General features: G+C 41.9%; 1 protein-coding gene across 3 annotated transcripts in view; it reads right to left on the bottom strand.

Annotated features, from left to right (window-relative positions):
- CAMK1D (calcium/calmodulin dependent protein kinase ID) overlaps positions 1–24,023 on the bottom strand; it is a 216,429-nt gene that overhangs the window by 113,123 nt on the left and 79,283 nt on the right. For all 3 annotated transcript variants that reach the window (XM_018068141.1, XM_018068140.1, XM_008926178.2), the window contains exon 2: positions 10,682–10,813. In XM_018068141.1, the coding sequence (XP_017923630.1) occupies positions 10,682–10,813 (132 nt within the window). The remainder of the gene's footprint in view (positions 1–10,681; positions 10,814–24,023) is intronic.

Below are 24,023 nucleotides of genomic sequence, written 5' to 3' on the forward strand. Positions count from 1 at the left end.
ATTTGTTAATGACGAGGGCTCGTTTACCCACATTGATGCCACATGGCTTGGACGTGTGTGTTGGACACCATAAATGGCAAGGATGATGCCTCCAAGACATAAACACTGTGGGACACACAGCAGCTTCACTCAATGGCAATTTTCTCATGTACACAAAAAAAACACAGAAGGAAAAGTCTCGAACTTCACAAGAATTTTCAGATTCCCTCCCACCAACCCATTTGTGGTAAATATAAAAGCAGGCAGCCATCGGTATTACTGTAGCACAGAAAGGGGCATACTGGCACTTCTGTATAAATGCCAAGAAAAGCTGCATATTGGTGGATCATGTCCTATTTGTTGTGGCTCGCATAAGAGAGCATAACCAGAATAATGAAAAAGTCCTTTCCTCTTTGTTTTCAGTTAGAAATCCACCCCTCTCCCTTTTGAGAGCAAAGTTCTGAACAGCCGCTGTTTTCTCTTCTAATTATGAAGTTTACAGCAGACATGGGAGTGACCAGATTGCTCTGGTCTGGAGAGATGCTTCTCGACAAAACATATTATGCCAAATGCTGCTGCTGCATGTGAACTCTTCTGCTTTTGGTGGAGGGGGGAAAAAAGTCTCAAACAGCTGAAAAACAGCCCCACACCGATGTGTATTTTTTCAAACAAGTATTTCAGCATGAGTTTACTGTACTGAGAGCCCACTCCACCAAGGCCTGAATCCATTCCAGCAGCCTGCAGGGACTGGCTGCTTAGCTGAGGCTGTAAAGATATGTATGTGTAAGTCCAGAAAGGTCCCAGTTTAATCCCTGGTGCGTCAACCAAGACAGGAGATATCACAAAGGTATGAAGATATTTGAAGCAGGTTGTTATTCTATTTGGTGGGAACCAAACGGATTATATATGGAAATCTTGGACTAATCTCAGAAGGAGACAGTGCTGGTGTGCAAAAACATGTCTGGCACAGTTCACTGTGATGCATTTGTCAGTTGGTTTTGATTCAGTATAGAGATATAATATATATTAGATTATTTGTGAAAGCTTCCTACTAATATCCCTTCTCAAAATTATTGAACAAACTTTCAAGAAATAGAAATAAATTCTGCTAATTATATTTTTAAGTGCCTTCAAAGGAGAACATATTATCCCTAAGAAAGCTTGAATTCACCCATGTCTACTCTCCTGGAGAAAAAAAAGGAGTAATAAAGGAGGCAAAAACATCCCTGTTTAAAGTAATGCTCCACAATTTTCATTTGATAAAATATCTGGCAAAGTAAAAGCAAAAGCTAGTTGTCACCTAACCTTAGGGAAATTATTTCATACCCAACTTACTAATACAAATTGTCAGTATTAAAACAAACAGGTTTCTGCACAGTTAAGAGCTGTGCAATATAGCCCAATGTATGATAGCCAGAGACATGGAAATATGGATGGAAGCATGGAAAATATCAGGCTTTAATTTGAAACCTGGCTGGATTAATAGGTTTAAAGTCCTATAGTTGCAGAAGCACAATCCTCTAGTACAGCCACTCTTAATTCAGTATAAAAGTTATCTATTCTGATTAAGCCAATGCCTTATGAAAATAAGGCACAATTAAAAAATTAGAATTTCTGATTTAAAAAAGATAATCAGTGTTTAATTTGGAACAAAGTCGTCATTACTGCTTCCTTGGTCAAACTGATCACTAGGGCAGCCCACAGACTAAATAAGTGTCTTGTAGGTCTATCTTTCTTAAAAGATAAAATCCATACCTATAGATTTAATTTTTAAAAAAAATTTTTTCCTTCAAAACTCCTAGTGAACACAAAGTGTTGTATGAGTAAGCATTATAAGAAAAAACAATACATATCACAGTTGACAGCTGCAGACTTAATTGGTCAAATACCAATTAATTTATGCAGCTGTGAGTTCAGGATGTACTGGATATGTTCCAAACACAGAGGCTGCTGTCAGGTTTAACCCAGTGCAGCAAAAAGTGGGATGAAATGCAAATATTTCCCCATTTTGTTGTGGTCAGAACCATCTCCCTTCCACCAAACTCTGGTTTAAGACACCTGGATTCATTACCTTAATGAGACACAAAACTTAACCGTGATTCATCTTCTATAAGTGAAAACAGGACGTGTAAGTTGTTGGTGTCTTACATGAGAAAAACCTGCCCACTGACAACATTACTGGTCTAATTTAATATAATGAAGGCCAAAAATACAGCAACTTGTGTTCACAAAGCATTTTAGCATGCAACCATGAGCAAACAACTGCTTTGGACAAGGAGTACTCACGAAAACTGTCATTTCTGATAAGACTTCTGTTTCTACCTTTTTGAACTGACACTTTTGGAATACTTGTTCTTCCTCCCTGTACATTCTGATCTACTTAGAAATGCATATTTGATGATTTCCACTGCAAGTGAGATTTGAGCTCAGATGCAGCTGTGTACCTTGAGGATGCTTCCAGCTGGCCAGATGATTCCTACCTTGCATTTACTTATTCTCCTTCATGCAGTGTTTCACAAATTATAACTCTACTTCACCATGCAAATACTCCAGAATTTTATGAGTTACTGCCATGAATTTTAACAGCATGAAAGTAAGATAAAGGATTATCCGTTGAGGTGTTTGGACTACGCATGTGAAACCTTACCCATCATCAAAATACGGTCATCTTGAGGTTAGAAATTAGCTGGTTCCACCAGCACATCACAACAGCTTGTTACAAAACACTGAATTCCTCTAGTTCAAGACAAAGTTAGAGAATACAGGTAAAATGCAACAGGTCGGTAATATTTAGACAAGGACATCTTCACTTTGCTAATGCCACGAGACCTTTAAATGGCCTTTCATATGTCTTCCAAATGAAAAAAATTACTTCCATGGAAAAAAGAAAAACAAACTTAGTTTCGGACAAAGCGTTCCATATTATGAAGAATCTTGGGAGAGAAAACAGAAGAAGAAGTATTTTGCCTAACGAAGCCACCTAGAAGTACATCCTTAGCCACTTTTAGGCACGAACACATCCTTGAAGATCTGAGCTGCAAGAACTGGTGAAAATGCTTTCACTACTACCAAAGGCGTGTACTTGCAAATGAGGTAACTCTTAGCTTTAAACATGTGAATGTAACAAAGGCAGACCTTATGCATCCAGATATAAAGCTGAGTCCTTTATCGAACTGTTAGATCTTATTAAAGAGTCTTTATGCATCTTAACAATTCTTTCCTTTTAGGTAACAGAAAATGGCACATATAATCAGATACTTGTACCACTGAAACACAATTGTAACCATCTTACCAAGTATTAAGCACTGGGAAATAGGGGATATATTCTCATTCTTCAGCTAAGTGCTCTGAAAGGACCCTGGCTTTGTTATTACAGCTATGTATAAGACAGGGTACCCAGGGAGGTGGTCACAGCACCAGGCTTGACAGAGTTCAAGAAGTGTTTGGACAATGGTCTCAGGAACATGGTGTGATTCTTGGGGTGTCCTGTGCAGAGGCAGGAGCTGGACTCAATGATCCTTCTGGGTCCCTTCCAGCTGAGGATGTACTATGACTCTATGTAGCATAGAAGCAGACATCGCCTAAAGCTGACAAAGCCATTCTGCTAACTTGAACCCATCTTAGAACAACTATTTCAGAAAGCAGCTGTTTCTTCCATAACACACGGAATTATTTTAAAAATCAGCACACTGAGTGACGATGTGCTCCCATCCCCTCTGACCAGCACCCTCCTCCCAACACGGATATGCCATTTTTTGAGATGAGTCAGGGTATGGGGTGACCTTGAAGAACAACAGTTATGCAAGGGAGATCTGGTAAACCATCACCACCCAGAAGAGAAGACAGCTGTGTTGTCACCCAGCAATTACAGAGAAATGACTTAGCCCACAATAACCTCCTTGAAGGAACACAACTGTCTGGGTATGCAGAGCACGAAGGGGGCTCAGACACAGAAACACCACACACTATCCCTGAAGGTAGATCCAGCACACTGCATGTAAATGGAACTGTGCAAGACCAGAGAAGATACAAAGGATTTTGTTTGTGTTTACAACTTCAGAGGGGATTTTTTTTCTCTCTCATTTAATGTATTTTAAGGATTTTTAGGATGCATTGATCTGTTTCCCTACATCTGCTTACATCTAATCTAGCATGAAATGCAATCCAGGCAGTCCTGGCTGCAAAGTCCTTCCCCAAAAAGTTTCCAGCATCTTAGTGATCAAGAATGGTGTCAGCTTTGTTTCAGGTTTCACGTTTTTTTCACTTGGATAAATTCCTTGCAGAAGAATGATTTACTTAACAAGGAGCCAACTGCTAGTGCCAAGGCAGAGCTGTCCTGTGCCATATCCACATATAAAGGGTCATATTCCTTTTCGCTTGAAACTGGAGAAGGGCAATTCATCCAGTCTGCATCTCCTTGATCCAGGAGATGATCTCATGGTTTAAGCTGATGTCAGCCTCCAGGCATGCCCAACTGTCCCCCTACCCTGAAGCATTTTTATAGATCCTGGCTCCTTTCCAAGCCTGCCTGCCTCCCTAGCAGGGATGCCTGACGAAGAACCCAGCAGTAAGGGCAGCTCCATGGGCAGGCACTGAGGTCCCACCAGGCATCCAGATCAGCCCAAAAGATGCTGGGGGCAGTGATGAAGCATACCCATGTGTGGTGCCAGGAAATATATTCTTGGAAAGGCCCTACCCTTCCACCACTGACATCAACATCATTAATGGCACCACCCCGTATCACCCCCTAAGTGGTGGCCACGTCTGAGCACCCTGAGTCATCCTTGGGGTTTCAGAGCCCCAGTGGTTTTTGGGATGCCCTGATTTTGCAGCTGGTAGGGCTTGGAGCATGGCAGCACAGGGAGAGCAGAGTCAGCCTTCTGTCACTCCAGTGCAACTGCAGTGCTATGAGCAAGCCAGGTTTTAACAAGTAAATCTACATAAAGGCTTTCTCTGAAAGTGATTACTTAATATAACAACCAGCTGTCTCTCCAGTTCTTGCTGAGGCAGCCTATCTTCTCACCATTATTCAGAGAGGGGAAAAAATAAAAAAGTAGAAAGCCTATTTAGTCTACAGGGTAAGTAAAGCATCAGATGATACCTGACAGACAGAGATGACAAGTGCTTTTTTAATTTTTTTTTCTTCCCTACCCATTCCATCCATTTCTTGACAGTAAAAAGAGCTCTTATTTCTGGGGTGCAAAGAAGTAATTAGTCATTAATCCCTTAAACTCAATCCCATAGGTTTTTGTGCATCAGCTACGCAATCTAACTACCATCACTTTTATGTTAGTACTCAACTGTGTGACCTCATACAGAAAAATAATTACCATAGGAGAACATCAGTGGGCACCAGAAGAGCCTCCCGACTGGGAAACTGGAGTATGGGTCTTCAAGGGCTGTATTTTTTGACCCAAAGATTAGAATAGATGGGCCTGTCCCAGAAAGTCACTGAAGAACATTCATCTGAATTAATTAAATGGCAGAATTTATGTTAGGGCACATTAAACTTCTGCATGGCCAATTTTATTCAGAATTAGTGTGGCCTTTGATTCTGAGTTAAATTGCACAGAAGAGTTTAATAAGAGGTAACTAATGTAACTAATGTAACTAAATTTGGATTCATCTTCCCAGAGGCTATGGGGTTAGCTCCGGAGGGATGGGGCCTTACAGAGACAGGAACCTGGGACAGAGAGGTTTTACAGGGATCTTGTCAATGGGCTGCTGAAAAGGAGTAAAAAGGCTTGATTTATTTAATCATCCTTTTAGCCTTCATGTAAATCTTGAGAAGGAGTGATTCTTCCACATTTGTTATCGAGGGTGTCCTCTTTAACACCAGGTACTGCACTGCCCTCCAGGATGGAGCACGGGGCCCCTTTGACCATCATTTGATTTATGAGAGAGCAGGAGCTTCCACACTTTCACCCACATTAGGAAAACTTTTCACTGCTGCTTTTTGTTTAGCTCTGTGATGGGTACAGCCCTGAGCTCCCAGATTTTACAGGAGGATGCCTCCCCTCCTCTTTCCCTTCTTATTACAGCAGCAGCTCCTGGCTGTAGGTGCAGGCATTCAAGGAGTGAGGCAGAGCCAGGGCATGAATCATTGCATGAACACCCCATCCCCCTGTTTTCCAAGGAAACAACAATGGAAAGCACCAGCAGAATTTTAGCTGACCTGCTAGGAACAGTTCCCTCAAGCTGTTTCACAGGAAAAGTAGCTTCAGACCCCAATAAGACATGGATCTGATTTGTAATAAGGAATTTAACAGTGCCTCTTCCGGAGGATCTAGGAGAGTAAAGAGGAGGGGGAGAGCATAAGAGATACTTAAGTAGTTTAGAAATTATTTTAAAAATCCCTGTTCAGCAGAAACTATCTAAAGCAGAGTATGATTTACTAGATAAATAGTATTGCTTAACAAGGCACTTTCATGAGCACATTACTGCCATTAAGCAATCAATACATCTGGGTGCAGGGCTACACACAGTTTATTGTTCCTTCCCTTGCTTTGCTCTGACTCAGCACTGAGTCTGTATGATTGTGCAGGTATTATCCACGGTAACAGAGAGAGTTTCTGCTTATAAATAATGGTGTAGGTAAGAAAAAAAAAAACAGAACAAAATCAACAAGCAAATCAGGCATGTTTCTCTCTGACTCTTACAAGCATTATTTTTTCTTTTTTTCTATTTAACTAGAACCTCAGATTGCTGCTTCTCCACAGCCCAACTCTTCACACCACGTACTTCCCTCAGGAACCTGTCTAGCAGATGATTCCTCTTTCAGCGTGTTCACACCTGCACAATTACCATAAGTGGAAGAAATTTCCGCTATTCTACAGCAAACAATAGAAAGGATCACATTTCTCTTTCTGCTCAAAACCAGAACACGGTTGTTTTCAGGGCAGGTTATGAAATTCCCCACATGTCAGGTCAGAAAAAGTCTGTGCCGCACAAAGGCGTCTGTGTGCTGTTGTTCCCCACAGCCAGGTAGTTAATGGAGCTGTGATAGCCCTGTCCTAGAGATCCCATTTTCTTCCTCAGATTCTAAACCACAGCATGTTTTCCATGTCTTAATGTCTTAGCTGAAGACATTAAGAAGACTCTTCTCCTGAGATATGGTACCAAACACAGCTGTCCAGTGGGACGTTCACCCTGCTCTGAAGCCTTCTTTTAGGCCTGAGCTCAGCAAGGTGAGTTCAGCCTCCTCACCAATTTCACTGGAAACAATAATTCTCTAAAACTAGACACATGCTTAAATGCTTTGTCAGGCTCAGGCTCCTGGATTAACTGCAGACTCAATCTCTCCCAGCACAGCACTCGACAGAGAGCTCCTTCCCACTCCGTCCCCACCCATCCGAGTCTTCGGGGAATGTTGCCATGGATTTCCACGGGACACAAAAGAGTCCATATTGGAAGAACCCTGTTAAGGTTGCTAGGCGTAAATATTGACTTAACGGCTCTTCCGCCTTTTTTCTTTTTTAAGAACAGATTTGTTGGCCATGGCTGGAAAAACAGAATTATGGAGTATGCATGATTCACTCTGGCACTCACACAAACATGCAGATCAGTTGGCTGGCAGCTCTCTCCTCTGTTAGCAGAACATCGCTTCTAAAATGTGTCATTTTGTTTTGGCAGCAAGAGCATCCGAGCCCACAGACAGAGAGATAAAATCTCCTACCTTCCATGTACTTCACATGGGGATCACTGACCTTCCCCTACACAGAGTATAGGATTAATACTTCCAACAGCTTTTTAGTTCAGACACACAGAAGGACTGACAGAAGTTCTTCTTTCACACTAAAAGCCCAGCTCAGAAACCTCCCCTGTCACACCCACTCTTCAATGTCTGCTGACACAAGAAAGGACAGGAAAATAAATGCAGGTAAAACTGTTTATTCAAAAGTCTTTTGAATAAAGGCTGTTTCACAGACAAGAAATACTGAGACAGACAATAACTCCTGTGATAGAAGGAAAGCGGCAGACAGAGGGGACCCAAGGCTTTTGGTCACTGGATTCATGCTTTCATCACCAGAGTCTACTGCCTATAGTACTCCATGCACAGACTTTTAATCCTGAATTTAAAAAATGTTATTTAAAATATGACCTCAACACAAAACATAATTCAAACTTTCTTCCATATTGATTCTGCCAGATCTGAATGATTTGGCAGGACTGGCAGGGCGACAAACCTTCACCAGCGCAGCCTAAGGATGCAAAGTGTAGGTGGCACTTGTGTGTACTGATCCTAGACACGCCAGCACAATCACTGACTGTCCCTAAAAACCTGCTCGCCACACACAGGGGCATTAGCAGCTCACACAAGAGTTGGCAGAAGCTGCAGGGAGTATATTCAAGATCCCCCAGCTGACCCCCATTTGACACACAACCAGGGGAACTCAATGAGAGTTGCCTTTCACAACATTTGACAGATATCTGCCAGAAAGCACAGAGCTTATCAGGAGGAAGACAAAAATCTAATGATTGAACAAAGGGGGAGAAAGGCCAGTGTCAGACAAGAGATCCCACTCTGACGGATCACAAGGAGTTTGCCTGCATTTTAGCTAGGCAGGCTGTCCTTTGGGACTTTTATCCCATCAGAGTTTAAGCACCCTCAAAAGACATCATGCAAAACCAGAAAGGGAAACACATGCGTGCATTTACGTTTGCTTTGCATCCATCCCCTGCGTCTCTACACCTTCCTCTCAGGGCACAGGGACCAATTCCTCCTGCCAGGCATGCTCTGTGCACATCCCCTTTAGAAGAGGTTCTTCTTAATGGCACATTAAGGCTGTGGCCACCTCACAGCTATGCAGGGCAGCCCAGAGCTCTGGCATCCCACCCAGTCATCAGACAAATTAGCCTTCCCCACTCAGTGTTAAGTTTTCAGAAACAAAAGCAAGGACACTTAGATACCTTTGGAGCTTAGCAACAGATGCTCAGGATCCATTCAACCTGCCTCAAATCTATTTTTACTGACAGCTTTTGAAGCAGAGAATTCATTGAACAGAGAAACAGGTTGATATCTCCTCAACTGTATGTAGATCTAGTTTGTTATTTTCTAAATGTTTCCTTGGTGGCACATACAAATTCAATTCTGCATCTGCAAGCAAGGATGTCTATTTTCAGAATAAAGGCAATGACATGCAAAGTTTGTATTAGCAACAGCTAAGTAGAAGAATCCGGGGGGAAAAAAAAAAGGAAAAATCTCTTTTAAGGTCCTAACGTGCATAGGACAAGAGACGGAGTAGATCTAATTGCATGAAATTAAGGAATTTTCCGCCTACTCACTCTCCTGCCCTTGCAGCTGGAATAGCAAAGTCCGGGTGCTGCCTCCTGGTTTCTCAGGAAATTGTTTGCAGGGAACAGAAACATTTCACAACAAAGAAGCAAGAAATAATCTAAATGATTTCTCTGCTTTACCAGCCTAGGTTCAAGGCTGATGCAAGGCAATTCTTACTGCATGTCGATATTGCTGCTCTTACACCCCACAAATGAGTACCAGGGGACAAACCCATACACATAAAGACTTTCAAGCTGTGGTTATTGGTCATAATTATCTGGTTATGGAGTTTTATGACAGGTTCTCAATAACTCTACACAGCAAGACAACAGGCTGCAATTGTCACTGGGTTTACATTGTACTGACCTGAGGTGGGCCCAGCAATGGAAAAGCAACTGCTACAAATGCTTGTAGCTCTTTGGAGCCCCATTTATGTCCTCCACTTAAGAGGATCCCCTCTGTCTACTGAGGTGGCTGAATCTGCCCTTGAACCAGCTCCTTTGGCTTAGGCTGTCTGAGCATTTAGTTCATCCAGGTAGATTTTAGGATCTGTTCTGTCACACAGTGCCCACATGATTGGCCATCAGCTTTGACATGACCAAAAGCTGAGGCAAGAAGTCCCACTCGGGACAGCAGTGCAGCAGGAATCAATGTTCCAGTCCAACATAGAGTTCTATATAATTGTACTACCTTTAACTCAATGAGAAGTTAAGGTACTTTTAGAAGTTTAAAACAAACTACATGAACTAATCCTACAGTGACCAATCTCTCTCCATTTCCTAGAAAGAAAGTCAAGGGTGATGAGTTCAGATCCAAATGTCTCAAATCAGGTGAGATGAATCTGTAAGATGAGGAAGAGATAAGGATCAAGCCTCTAATGACTACAGGGAATTCATAGCAATTGTGAAATGCCTTTTTGTTATGCATATGTTCCAGCCACAGTGAGGAAAAACTTCACACTGTGGACAACCCCGATAAATCTCCTTCCAGAAGTGGCAGAGGTACCTCTCCATGGCACAGGTTACCACCATCTCCTATGACAATCCATAGCATATCATAATTTCAGAGCAGTCAGCATACAGAATGTTTTATGCATTTGAAAATTATAACCTGCTCTTACTCTCCTCAAAGCCCTTGACACAACTGCTGATATTATTAGTGGATAAGGACTTCTTAAAGCATCAAAGACTTTACTGCAGCCTAACTCCTCTTCTTTCCAACTTTGCAGTCAGTTGGTTGCATTAACACAAAAGAGAACCAGAGCATTTCTCAAAACGTTTTCAGCACCATTTAAACTCGGGTCATCTTGTCTGCCTGTGACGGGCTGAACAAACTATCAGTCACATTTGTCCATCACTGTTCCTGCTCCTTAAATGCAAGAGTCTAATTGAAGCAAAGAGGCAGCAATGAAGGTCTGATACTCACTTTCTGAGCACTGCAATTTCATTCTCTATGCTGCTTTCCTTTCCCTTCAGTGCCTTCTTGGGAATGCACTTGACTGCAAAGAGTTTCCCACTTGCTCTCTCTTCAGCCAAAACAACTTCGGAGAATGCACCCCTGAAAGAAGAAAGGAAAAGCCATGGTTTAAAGTGGTGCTTTTTCTTTGAAAGCTGTTCACTGAAACACAACCATCAAATATAGTTCTGGTGTTTTTTGAAAGCTGCTCTTGTTAATCACAGCAATGGCATGACGAGCATCTTTCTTTGCCTTTACAAACATATGCAGACATTTACACTCAGACAAAACATTAAAGGTATACCAAATACAACAATTTTATAAAAAAAGCATAGTCCACCAGAAATATAAGCAAAGATTGAAAATGAGAAAATACCATTTCTGCACACAGGGGCATGGACCACAGCCTGGCTGCTGACTAGGCAGATGATGTACTTTTCCCCTTTCCAAGATTTTTGGAGGTTTAATTCACCTAGAAGCACAAAGCCCCTAGGATTGAGATACACCACTGCCACGAGTGCTCCTGGTTCCTCAGTCACCACAAGAGGTCAGGGCCCCCACTCTGGTCCTCCCTGGCAGCCCAGAGCATCTCCTCATGTTGGCTCAACCCTGACTCAGGCGGGGAAGCAGAGTCAGAATTCCTCTATGTATGCAGAGTTATTCCACCACACAAACTGATGTGTGTAACCACTAAAGCCAAAGAATTAGATTAAATCACAAATCCAAACGTTGGCCTTAATAGCAGTCTCCCTATGGTTACCCCAGAGAGGATTACACAAATAAAGAAACATCACCACAGCAGCCAGTTGTTAATTGCCAGGAGTGGGCAATGCCTCTCCTTCATTAGGTTATTTCCTAACAGTGTATTGTTTCTTGCACTCTCAATGCTTCCTCCAAAGCATCTGGACCTGACTGAGAAGAGGCCAGGAAAATGTTACAGTCAGTGCTAGATACACATTTTTTGGTTCTTAAGAGTTTTTTGAGCATTTGAGCATCACTCAGACACTGCTACTCTGGACTTTGCTGTGCTACATTAGGATCATTCTTATATTCTGGAACTTGTTTAGCAGCAAGGTACTGGGCAAGAGAGAGCATTGGCCTGACAAGAAACAGCAAATCTTTGCTCCTATTCACCAAAACCTCCTCCTGAAGCACCCACTTTGTCCAAGAGAGATCAGGTCCAAGGACTTATCTAACCTGATGACAAATGAAGGGTCAGGTTGAGCAATATGGTGTAGTGGAAGGTGTGGTATTGTATTGAATTGCCCATTGCATGGTACTGAATCTTTAAAATTCCTTCCAACTCAAACCATACTTTGTTTCTACAAAATAAAAATGCTCTTTCTTTTATAATTCCCCTCATCAGCAGATTATTCTGTTCTCCTACATAGCTCTCTCTGATAAATTCTCAGGAGCATGCTGAGCAAACCCAACCACACTCTAACCTGCTCTTAAAAGTTTCATGTTTGATCACAGCCTCATTTTGCTACCACCAAGTTTCTCCGGCTTTCATTACCCACAACTTCTGCTTATCTAGATGTTTGTGGATAAACAAAAGCATTTCCTTTCCTAGCCAGCCTCCTCCTTTTTTGTCATGCACTTCGATGACACAACCAGGCGGCTGTGACCTCACCAGAGGTTCCTGAGTTGCAAAAGAGCCAAATGAATCATTAAGCCTGTGGATAAGTGGATAAGCAAAAGGAAGAGACTGATGCTTTGGAAAGAAAGTGCTTGCTTATTCAGAAATGCTTTTGCAGCCAGCAGTGATAGGGAAATAGTGATAGGAAGTTTAGGAATGTATGAAGAAAGACTTTTGCACGCTGTTATGGCAGATGTTTGACAGATTGTCTACACAGGGCAGTGAACCTCTGAACCAAGAACGTTTTGCATCATTTTTACTAAAAAGGACAGACTATGACCACATTTATGCCACTGAGTACTAGAATGATTCACTGTTTCCTGCTTTGAGTATAATCTACCACAGCACATCAGAGCATCAGGGGCTCCAGTCTAGGATCCACCCAAGTGATCCAAAGGGCTTGCACAAATAAACCATCCAAAGTGTTTTTAACGACCTGTTCTTTGGTTTCCTCTTATCAACAGTCCGAGTAACTTTATTTACCAAATGAAATTTTCATCCTGACCTTCATCCCTGGGACAGCCAGACCAGAACTGCAATAAAATCCTTTTGCTGGAAAACCCTAAGACCTCTCGGTGCTTACCAGGTTTGGTTACAGACCAAAGCATTCTGGAACTCACAGGGCTGCTCCTAGTTCTATTTCATGAACCCCTTAAGTCCCATCTGCTTAAGCTTTCAACACTGCACTTCACTCCACCTGAACAAGCTTTTTGCCTTCAGTTAAATGCTGTGAGAAGCAGCATACACATACCAGTCCTTTACTGATCACACAGCTCTCCCAGTGTTTATGATATTATAAAAACACAGGGAGCTCCCATCTCAATCTGGATTTCATTGCTGTTTTCAGACAACAAAATGATGGAAGTCCCTTTATATCCCTCTGTGCAAGAAAGCTAGCTTTGGGAAATTACTCTATTTTAGCTGGCTTCATCATTTTGCTGGATTTCTTTCTTTGCTTACCAGGATAGACATGGGTTTCACCGGCTGGAAAAAGCCCCTGTGAATTTAAATGAAATTTTTTTGGGAAGCTCTGAGATACTCTTAAACCCAATGCCATATCTCCTTAACAACCTTTCTCATTAAAGCATGAAATAAGCTGAAGCTCAGCTAAAATGTTTGCTCACATGTCAACCCTGGGCACTGACAGGACACTATTTTACATTGATTTTTGTATGAGGCCATGCCATAAAATTGCTGGTGCTGGGAAGAGCCCCTGGGCAATGCAGGGAGAGAGCTGGGGTGGATCTACCGGGAAGGCAGAGGGTGATTTGAGGAGGCAGATGTGACTTAGTCTGCACTATCCTGAGCACTGTAAATGCTCCTGTGTTCACAGAGCAAGGGAGCGGGGCAAAGCAACAAGTCAGTGCACAAAATAAAGTTAAGTGAAGTGCTGGAAGGAAAGAGAAGGGAGGGAAGAGATGCAGATAGGGATCAAAGTGTTAAATAGAGATTCAGATGCATAAGGCAAGAAGAAAGAAATGGTAGGAGGGAGCATCAGCGGGGAAAGGCAGCAAAGAGACTCCTGGAGTCTGCTGGAGTCAGGGAAGAGTCAAAAATAATACCAAATAGATGGGCAAGCAATTACCATCATTTCAGACTTGCAGCTGAATTCATCCACCCTTAATGGCTCAGTCCAGCCTCCACTAAACCCCTTTTGGCTCACACATTAATAGATAAATAACAGATAGAAAGTCAGAAAGAAAAGGCTGCTTGTTTTCATGCTAACTGCAACGTATCCTACAGCAAATTCCCCACCTCCGCAAAAAAGTTCCCCAGAACTACCAGCATGGCAGGTTTGCTAAAGAAGAAATTTTTTTCCTTAAAAAGAATTATTATGGCCTTTAAAATCATGATTAATGAAGGAATCTGTTTATCTCCAAGAATTTATTACAATTCTTTATTGAGGGCTAAAAATTAGTTGTGTACAAAATTCTGTAAAGAAGTTTGGGTTCTGAAAATATTGCATTTTACACGATCAATGTGACAGGACTTTTTGTTTCAAGGGCATGGCTTCCATTAAGCATCATCACACAGTGTTACACAATAAAAAGGAAAAAAAAATAATACAGGAGACATTAGGCAACCAGAATGCTACAGGTCTGCAGCTCAGAGAGGGCTCTGGATTAAAACCCCACTTCTCCTAGCAAGTACCACATGGTGTTTATAATTATGTGATGTTCCCAAGAACTGACCTATATGCTTGTATTTCCATTGTCATCATGCTGAGCCTAAAAGAGACTCATAAACCTTCCTGGTCAATCTTGCATTTTGAATCATGAGGTTTTATCCAAAATGTCATGCATGGAAAAACAGGATTTCTGTGAAGGACACAAGCAAATGAGGAGTTTTTGATTCTGTGAAATACCAAGGAAGGTGTTTCTCTGTGAAAATTTTTGGGGGAGTTTTATTTTCCCTAAAAATATGGACCAAAAAGAATTTTCACACTCTCATATAGATTTATGATTTTTTTAAATAGAGGAAAGAGGTTAATTGATTAAAAGTTACAATTTTAAAGGTGTCTGCAATGGTTGGGATGTTCCATTCCTTTCAGATGAAAAAGAAGTAATTGCAACCTTTCCAACACACCCAGAACCCACTCTTTGCCTCTCTGAAGAAGGGCTTCAAGATCCTTCAGGAACTTTCCTTGTCCTGCTTGGAGATTATAGCAAACAAATAAAAAAGTATCATGGTTTTGAGGAAGTAGGACAGTGGTGGAAATGGGTAAATGAGAAACTTCTGCAAAATGAAACCACCTTTAGCTGCCAAAATACATGTGCAGCAACAACCTATTTCTGAAAGCTTTGACCACATTATCATTTACCCCAGAGGAACTACTCTTTTCACACTTCTAATTAAGCCATGGAATAATTTTATGATTTAGATCATTTCTATATGAATTAGGAACAACGCAAGAAATAAAAGAGGTTAAAGGACTTGATGGGTGACATTGAGATAATGGCCAGTTCTAGAGGGCACTTAAGGTGTTCTGACTTCTCACTCCTTTGCACACACCTGGACCATGCAGTACCCTATGGGATGACAATCTTTTATAGTTTCAATTCATTTAAATTATTTCTCATTCAGTTACTTGATCTAGATTTAAAGATTAGAATTTCAAGATTTACGCTGGAATATGAATGGGATTCATACCCAAACAGACTGGCTTTTCTATGAGAAAGCAATGGCAGCAAGGCTAGGCTATCCTGCAGATCAAAGCAAAATAAAGAACAAATAACTTTCTTCTTCTTCTGTTTGAACTACAGTTTAATATGAACACTGAAATACAATGGACAGCATATACTGTGACAGCAAATCTGTTCTCATTCAACAAAAAAATTGCTGTCACAAAAATACTGGCAAAATGAAGACAAAGAGTTGATGGGGGGGACAAAACTTCATTTTTTCCATTCGACTTCCATGTTGAGCAGTTTTCCACTGCATTAGCAGGTGTTCTGTCACACTAAATCAACAGACATAGCCAGGAAACAGATTTCACATCTTCAGGCTGCACATAGCTAATGTTCTTAATTAGGATACAGTTGGCTTTCCGTGTGTACTTTGCCCCAGCCAAACCATGGAAAAAAAAGTAGCGAACACTCATCATCTGAAAAATATACCATGTCCACCGTGAAGATCATCCTGAGACAGGAGACTGAGTAAAAGCGAGACCAACAAAATTAAAGGTAATTTTTGTAGTGAAGCCTTGGCAACCACACTCAAATTCTGCTCCTTGACTCCACAGAGAAAGGTGACTTTGCACTGCACCACAAACAGAGGTAAGTATGTAAGAAAAAAAATCTTCAATTCCATTTTCAGATCTGAGGGATGAGCTCAGGCTATTTTTTTTTTAAATTTTCTACTCAGTTGTTTCTGTACACACCTCTTCACTCTCCTCACACATGATCCAGGCACAACCCAGCATAAACATAAACTAAAGCTGAAAATAAAGTTTTTCATTCCGAAATCACATCCATCAATGACAATATTGTATTGACAATAGTTGCATGAAAATGAATTTACAATGTAATTTTCAATAGCTCAGTGATGTCTGAGTGGAAATTTAACAAAATCAAAGTGTGGAGGGTGCTTTTAGAGAGCCAGGAGGAAAGGAAAAGGGTTTGGGGACTGTGTCACACATGGTACAGAACCCAGATATCCCTACACATTCCCAAGAACTGGATATAAATTTATGGGAAAAGAAACACAGTGACTAATCTAGTTGCAGCCATCCATTCTTTAGAGCACAAATGCTTTTTCTAGCTATTTTCATTCATCAAACACACAGTTCCAGCCCTGCAGCCCCTTCTATGGCAATTCTTCCCCTGCCTGGGCAAGAGCACAGCAACTGGGATCACTGTATTAACACTGGTATTTTTAGCCTCACTACTCATTTAACTTCCACTAAGTCACCCAGCCACAATTGGAAATGCTGTTTCCTACCTTGGGGCCCAGTGAATGTCTGCTCACCACACAGCCCTGCCCTGGGCTGTGTCTGACCCTGGTTCCCCTCTCCAGGGCTGATCCTGATCCCCACCCAAAGGGATGACCCCATGGAGATGCCTGATGCCCGGGGGTGGGGCTACTATTATCCCATTACTGATGATAAACAGCACTTCCCACTGTGCCAAAATGCTGTTGCTGTAGCCTGACGGACACTCAAACGATGGCAAGGGGGAAAAGTACCCTTTTCTGGGTGTTCCTGTAGCAAGGAGCTTCTTTCTGGAGCACTGACATGTTTCTCTCTGCCCTGAGCCACTGCCCCATGGCAATACCTTCAGCATTTTGTCCAAGTTAGGTTACATTAAAACCATTGGGGTCCTTCAATGACCACACACTTCCCCACAATGTGAGAGGACCCTGGGAGTCACCGTGCCCAGGAATGGGCAGCACATCCCCAGCTCCAGACTAATCTTTCCAGTCACTTTGTTGCTCCCCCTTTAACACAATTTTTTGGGACAAAGTAACCACGGCAGTACCAAGATCTCTGCTGGGATTTATAACCATGACCATTACAGAGACACCCCACGATATCATGCTGCAGGTAGAGCTTCTTCTTTCCCCTCCTTATAAACCAGTTTGGTTTCCTCCCACCATTTGCTGCTGAGAGAGAATGAGCAGCACAAAGCTTTCATCTCGTGTAGTCCCTGAAAGTTTTTCTATTTGTTTGGATTTAGCTTCCATTTCCTTGGGTACTATTATCTACAATTACAACAGCTTAGTGTTTTGACAGTTTTTGTCACCAGAGTCAGCTGCAAGAATTTTAATGACAATTTGAGGCTCATAATTTCTTTCGGTTTAGCTACTCAGTATTTTATAATCTCAGGGGGAGGAAAGAAAACAACAACAACAACAAAAAAAAGACCCCATCAAAAGAACTAGAATTAAGATTGGAACTCCATGTCAGCTACTTAAAGGAAAGCTACTCAGAGGAAAGATACTTCTATGAAGTCAGAAAACAACAAAAAAGTAGCACACCTTAGAGCATGAATTTATAACAATATAGTCAAGGTGGTTTCCTCCACAACTCTGCCTCTTCCCCTGGACCACCTTCACCAGAACACAACCACATCCTTAATGAGCAACAATCATTTTCATTCAAGGAAAAATTGTTGGAAGCTATTTAAACCATTCTGTAGTTGAAATTAGTTTACTCCAGTATGAATTTCAAGGTCACAGCAGGGCATGGCACACACCACTAGCACGCCTTATCACTGAGGAACTCCCTTCCCTTCCTTCAAACATGATGCTGAGAGGCACCAGCAAAGGTGCCACACTGCTCCCTTGCACCCTGAACACCTCTCCCTGCTCACCACCACGAGCCAGCTCAGCTCCAGCTTTAAGGGCCAGCAGGGAAATGCCAATTTGAGACCTGTGTTGTAATGCAGGCAGGAGAGCAGAGCACTGCTGGGATGGCTCCCAGCCACCCGGATGGGAATTCCCACGGTGCTTGGGACACTCCAACACACACTCCAGGCACCAAAGCACATGATCAAGGAGAGTTCCAGGCAAGAAAAGCCATCATATGCAGAGCAGAATGAGGCACACAGGCTTCAGTGCCCTAAAATTTGGATTCAAAGATGAATGAACCCCACAAAGCACAGAAATTAAGCCAAAAAGAAAAGCTTCTGAAGAACCTCTTCCCCTTCTGAGATGCACTAATTTGTTTTAGCTGCCTGGTGTATGCTAATTTAATAGGATGCTATGCAGTCTGTTCTGAGACAGTGATGCATGGATGCTAAAAAGGGAAACTGGTCCAGCTCAGATCCCCAGTCATGTTTGTTATTGCAATCCTCTTCTTTCCTGAACTGTTTGCTCCTTTCTGATTAATCCTGACCCCTATCAGAAAGGGAAGTATTGTCTTTAGAAGCCTATAACATTTATATTACATTGTCTGTGGCAGTCACAGTAGAACTATACAGAATTAAAAGCAAAACGTGCAGTTCTCTGTGCTGAGAACTTCCCTCCATTATATACTTGACAAATGAGCTGTTAAGCAGGTTTTTTCTCTCCACTGATGATCACTTTCTTTCCAAAGTGAATATTTAAGTACCTTTTTTCCACTTTCATTTTTTAAGTCAAAAGGAGCTCATTGTCTCCCAGGGTTTATCTGATGGCAGCATTCTCACAAGAAAATAACCTTTTTTTCTTCTAATAATGACCTCAAACCTTTCTTGAGGCAGAATTGATCTCCATAATTATTTTTTTTCAAAGCATTTCCCTATTCTGACACTGATAAATGCAGGGTCTATTATTTCTGGAGATCTTATCTGGTCGTATAAAGCAGATTACACCAATTTGAAAAAGCATGTTTCTTCTTTTTCTTCTTCCACATGGAAACTTAAGAAAAGATCTGGCACACCGTGGCATTCTCCAAGATTTTGCCTGGAACAATTTTTATGTTCCTTCTAAAGAGTTCTTTAATGAAGACGGAACTAGCCCCTGCCTAAATGTCAAATAGCTTTGCCGTTGTATCTAAACCATGGCAAATTTTCATTTAGCCAGGAATTTTTGTCTAAAGGTGTCTGGACCTCCACAGATCCAAGTTGCAAAAGTCTGCACAGCACCTCATTCATTTGGGTGGCATTTACATCTCTATAAAATAAAGCCACAATATCAGTTCTGGTAGTCTTCCTCAGTGGTGACAGGCAAAGAGTTGTATCACTTGACCTGTGACTTTCAAACACCAACCCCATCTTTCATGAGCTGTTCTGGCCACACTACAGATGAGGGACTTGAGTAACAGGAACTAAATGGATCAGTATGACAGTGGGGGACATGGTTTAGTGGTGAGGATGGCAGCGTTAGGTTAATGGTTGGACTCAATGACCTTAGAGGTCTTTTCCCCCCTTAACAATTCTGTGATTCTTCTTACGTAATTACTTAAAAGTTGGGAGCTTTGCATGATCTAGAAGTGTCCATTCCTGTTGTACTCTGAGAAGCATCTCCAACAGATGCTTACATCACATCCAAAAATACATTGAGGGCAGCCCACTGTGACTCTGTAGGATCCTTAAACCCTGTCAATCAAAAATTCTCCATTCCATTTGCTGCGTGACTCTGGTCAAAGAGACTATCTGAGATGACCAGACATTAGTGTGGATGATCACAGCATGGTTCCTGCCTATTCTAAGAACAAATTTAGATTAGATAACCAGACCATGAAATCAAGGCACATCTCCTAAGATCTGCCTTTTCCAGTTTAATCCTTTAGACCAGATGTACAGCCCTAGTCAGGAAGCACCTCCATGAATGTGATGAGCAGCCACCGAAAGAGGAGGCCACAGGGTCCAGAGCTGTCACAAGCACAGCTGAACAATTCCCATTGTGTAAGAGTCCTTCTGTGCCTCTGTGAAACTCTAATTGGCTTGTTAGCATCCTGTTGTCTCAGCCAGACAGCCAGTCCTGCATACTCATCTTAAATATCTGGACTAGAAATTATGTGTATTTTTTATCTTTGCCCACTCAAAGTCATAGTTTAGAATTAAAAAAAAAAGAAAAAAAAAAAAGAAAGAGAGAGAAACAATTCAGTACGATGGAATACAAATAACTTTGCAGCTCAGAACTTAGCTCTGGTAGGAAAAGGCACTGCAGGATATTCAGAGCTCCATCTGCAGTCTTACTTTCAATGGCCACCTCTCAAGAGTATTTGCTTTTGTACTCTCCAGCCTCTTCACTCACGTGTCCGCATGCAGCTTCATGTCTGAGCTGAGGTACATTAAGAAACCTTAGCAAACTTATTTGCCTAGCAACTGGCAAGCTTGATAATAAACACGCTGGCAAAGCTTGTTTCAGCGTAACTGCACACAAAGTTACCAGGGACTTTGAAACTCACAGATACTTCTGCAAAAAGAGTTGCCACACACTATCCACATGTGCAAGCCTCAGTCCTTCTCACTCAAAAAGGTCTTTGCAAAGAGGGTTTTCCTTTCAGCTTCTGCTGATGAGGAATTTCTGTGTTGCTCCATATTTAAGGTGCTGTGTTGAGACTACTGAAGTTACCTGCAGAACAGATTCAGCACCAGCACAACTCTCCTCCCATGAACTCATTGTCATGAGCCTCCACACTGCTCTGAAGGAACATTCACTGATGTCACAGAGTTATACAGGAATTGGCCAAAATGAAACTCCCCAGGAGATGTGAGGAATCAGAAGCTGCATCAGCTTCCATCCAAACCATGCCCAGCCCAGGCATTTATTTGGATGAAGAAGGAAGTCTACAAGGCCTGGCAACAGTAATCCTCTGGGTTTATCCCATGCTTTTAAGAACAGAGGTCAGTGACCCATGCAGCAATCCTGTCCTCTGGGGATAGGAGTCATCCCTGCCTTCTGCTGCCTTGCCCATATAATGGTAGAAGACAGAATCATGAGGGAATGAGTCCTTTCAGCATCACAGATCTGCATGAAAGCAGCTGAGCATGTTAGAGAATCACAGAAGAGAAAATGTGCTGGTGTTTCCTGTATGTCATCTGAATGGAGGATAGATCTCCCTGCCCAAAGAGTTCAGTCTGGTCCATGGAAGCAACTGGTCATTGAGAAGGTCCATGGAAGACATCAGCAGTGAGACAAACATCAGTATCTCTGTCACATTATCCATAAAAAGTCTTCAGATTCCTGGTTTAATAGCAAGTGGTTTAGTCTACACAGAAAAGAATCACTAATGTATTTACCAACTCTGCTGCTGAGGAGATGAAGAGTGAAGACCTCCAGATCTGCCTGGGCAAGCTTCTGCTACTGAGCTTCATCTAACTCACTAGAGCCATGATAGACTTCAGCTGCCCACAGCTCCAGCACACAGTAAAACACACGGCAGAGCCGGGCTACTCGTGCCTCAGTCTTCACCTCCCATCCTCCAGTCAGCAACAGCGCAGGGGCAACCATCTCAGTGCCTCAACCAGCTCATGAATACCAACCAAAGCCAGCTGCTGCATAAGGGATGTCCTTCTGTTTTGGAAAACTTCACCAGAAACAATCTGACAGCCACGCCGATTCCCTTTGTCTGAAATGCAATCACAGCACATCATAGTCTCCTAATACAATGCCGAGTTTCCTAGGAGATGACTGCCACGCGCCCTGCCTATTTTAAAAAATGAAATTTCTCAGAACTGATTTCCATCTCGGGTTGACATGCTACACACACACTGACATCGCCACCACTGTTGCTTCTCAGCCTCCATGTGGGTCCAGATAACCCCACCCATGCCTTGGAAGCAGTGATGAGAGGCACTGCTACATGCCCCACGAGCTGATGAGGGTGGGAAGAGGGGAACACAGCTCTTCAAACCTGACAGCAATAATTCCTGTGTTTCTTTGGAAGCTGTTGCATAATTTCATGAATAAAAAGGAAGTAGCATAATATCCTCCCAGGTGACATGCACCCCAGAACCTTAAAGCACCCCAAAAGGATTGTAGGAGAACACCGGCAGAGAGACAAGGAACAGCAGGATTGCAGGAACATCTCTTCCAATGCACTGTGAAGGTTATCTGAGAGTCAGTTCCCAAAAATACTGCAAACGACAGGCCACTGGCAGTGAGCTGAGGAGCCAAGCTGTGCATGGTCCAGCTGGTAAAAGCTGCCACAGGTTGTGTGTGGTACAGATGTGCTGTGGTTGGTACACCAGTCCACAGAAGAGATGGGCTGCAGAGAATTCAGAACAGGTTAAAAGTGGATTAAAGAAGAAAAGCTAAAAAAAAATTCCAGAAATCTGGCTTCCTGAGGAGTTTCTGTTTACTGTCATTGAAAGGGCTTGGAGGGGAGGATGAGTTGGACACTTGATGCTGACAGCAAGTGCATAAATTGATCCCTGGAATTTAGGAATAGATCAAAATGAGACAGCATCTCTCCCCACCATGATCAGATGGGAAGGTTCACCATGAAAAAATAACCTTTGAGTCCATTAAAACATGACAGGTCAAAAGGATGTATGTAGAACTGTTAGAGTAGCAGAAAAAAACATAGTATTTCACTGGGGAAAACAGTTTTGCTTTCTGCAAGGGGTAAGAGTCTAATTTTATTTGAAACTTTATGCTCTTTTTAAAACAAAGCTCTTTTCCCATTAAAATGTTTCCATTTCTAGGTGAATGAAAACTCATTCCAAACAAATAGAGACTTGAGGTTCCTGAAATGTAAACTCACGTGGTTTGCTCATGAAGCGTATCCTTTTTACCTGGTTAAAGGAAGACATGAAGAAAGCAAAGAAGGCTTAACAGAAGCAACAGGGTTTCCCCAACCCAGGGTCCTTTCTTTAGTAATAGCCACTAACAGTTATTTAAAGAAAGAGCATTAAGAAACAGACCTTAAGTAGTATAAGACTTCCTCTCACCCTGTTTATCTCTCCAGCCTCCAGCAGCCAGTGATGCAGAAAAGGGATCTCTATTCAAGACACAGTTGCACTGACCCATCGTGTTTTAGGTACTTGTCGTCTAGTAATCTGTGTAATTCAGGTACTTGTCGTCTACTAATCTGTGTAATTCATTTTCTCCAACCCATTTACACTTTAAATTTCAGTCACCTGTGGAATTAAGCTCCACTAAGAACAAATCATATGAGAGTGTTCTTCTTTGTTCATTTTAAATTTGATGCTCTATAATTTCTTTCCATAAATCTCTAGTGAAACACATTTTAAACACGTTAAGTAACCAGCTGTTTTCCCATGTCACATAATGGGTTTTAATCACAAATATAGTGAATGGTTTTTAAACCAGTACTAGAGAGTGGGGCTAGAAACAATCAGCAAAAGGAGTCTGCAAGAACTGGATTCCCCTTCACTCTTCATGGCAAGAAACTCTCAACCTATGGTAGGATATACATGAGACAAAACCAGAATTCTTAGGAAAGGATGTATAACCTCTTACACTGTACTAAATCTTCAGTGTCATGTTTAATTTTGAAAGAATAATTATAAAAATTAGCAAAGTTGTTAAACAAGAAGTGAGAATGTCCTGGGAGACAGAACCAGGAGAGTGAAAACTTGCAGGAGGCACAAGCACTGTTTAAAAACATCAATGTTTGAAGCACAGAGCAAATATATACCCTAGGTATAACTCCAAAACCAGAGAAGTCTGGCAGGTCAGGCAGCTGAGCAAGAGAAAATATGAGAAGCAAGACAGCATCCTCAAAATCAGAAGTTTTGTGTCCAAATGAGGGAACATAAATGGATTTTAAGTTCCAGTGGT

The sequence above is a fragment of the Manacus vitellinus genome, unplaced genomic scaffold, assembly GCF_001715985.3.
Source record: "Manacus vitellinus isolate BGI_N305 unplaced genomic scaffold, ASM171598v3 scaffold_13_pilon, whole genome shotgun sequence".
NCBI lineage: Eukaryota > Metazoa > Chordata > Aves > Passeriformes > Pipridae > Manacus > Manacus vitellinus.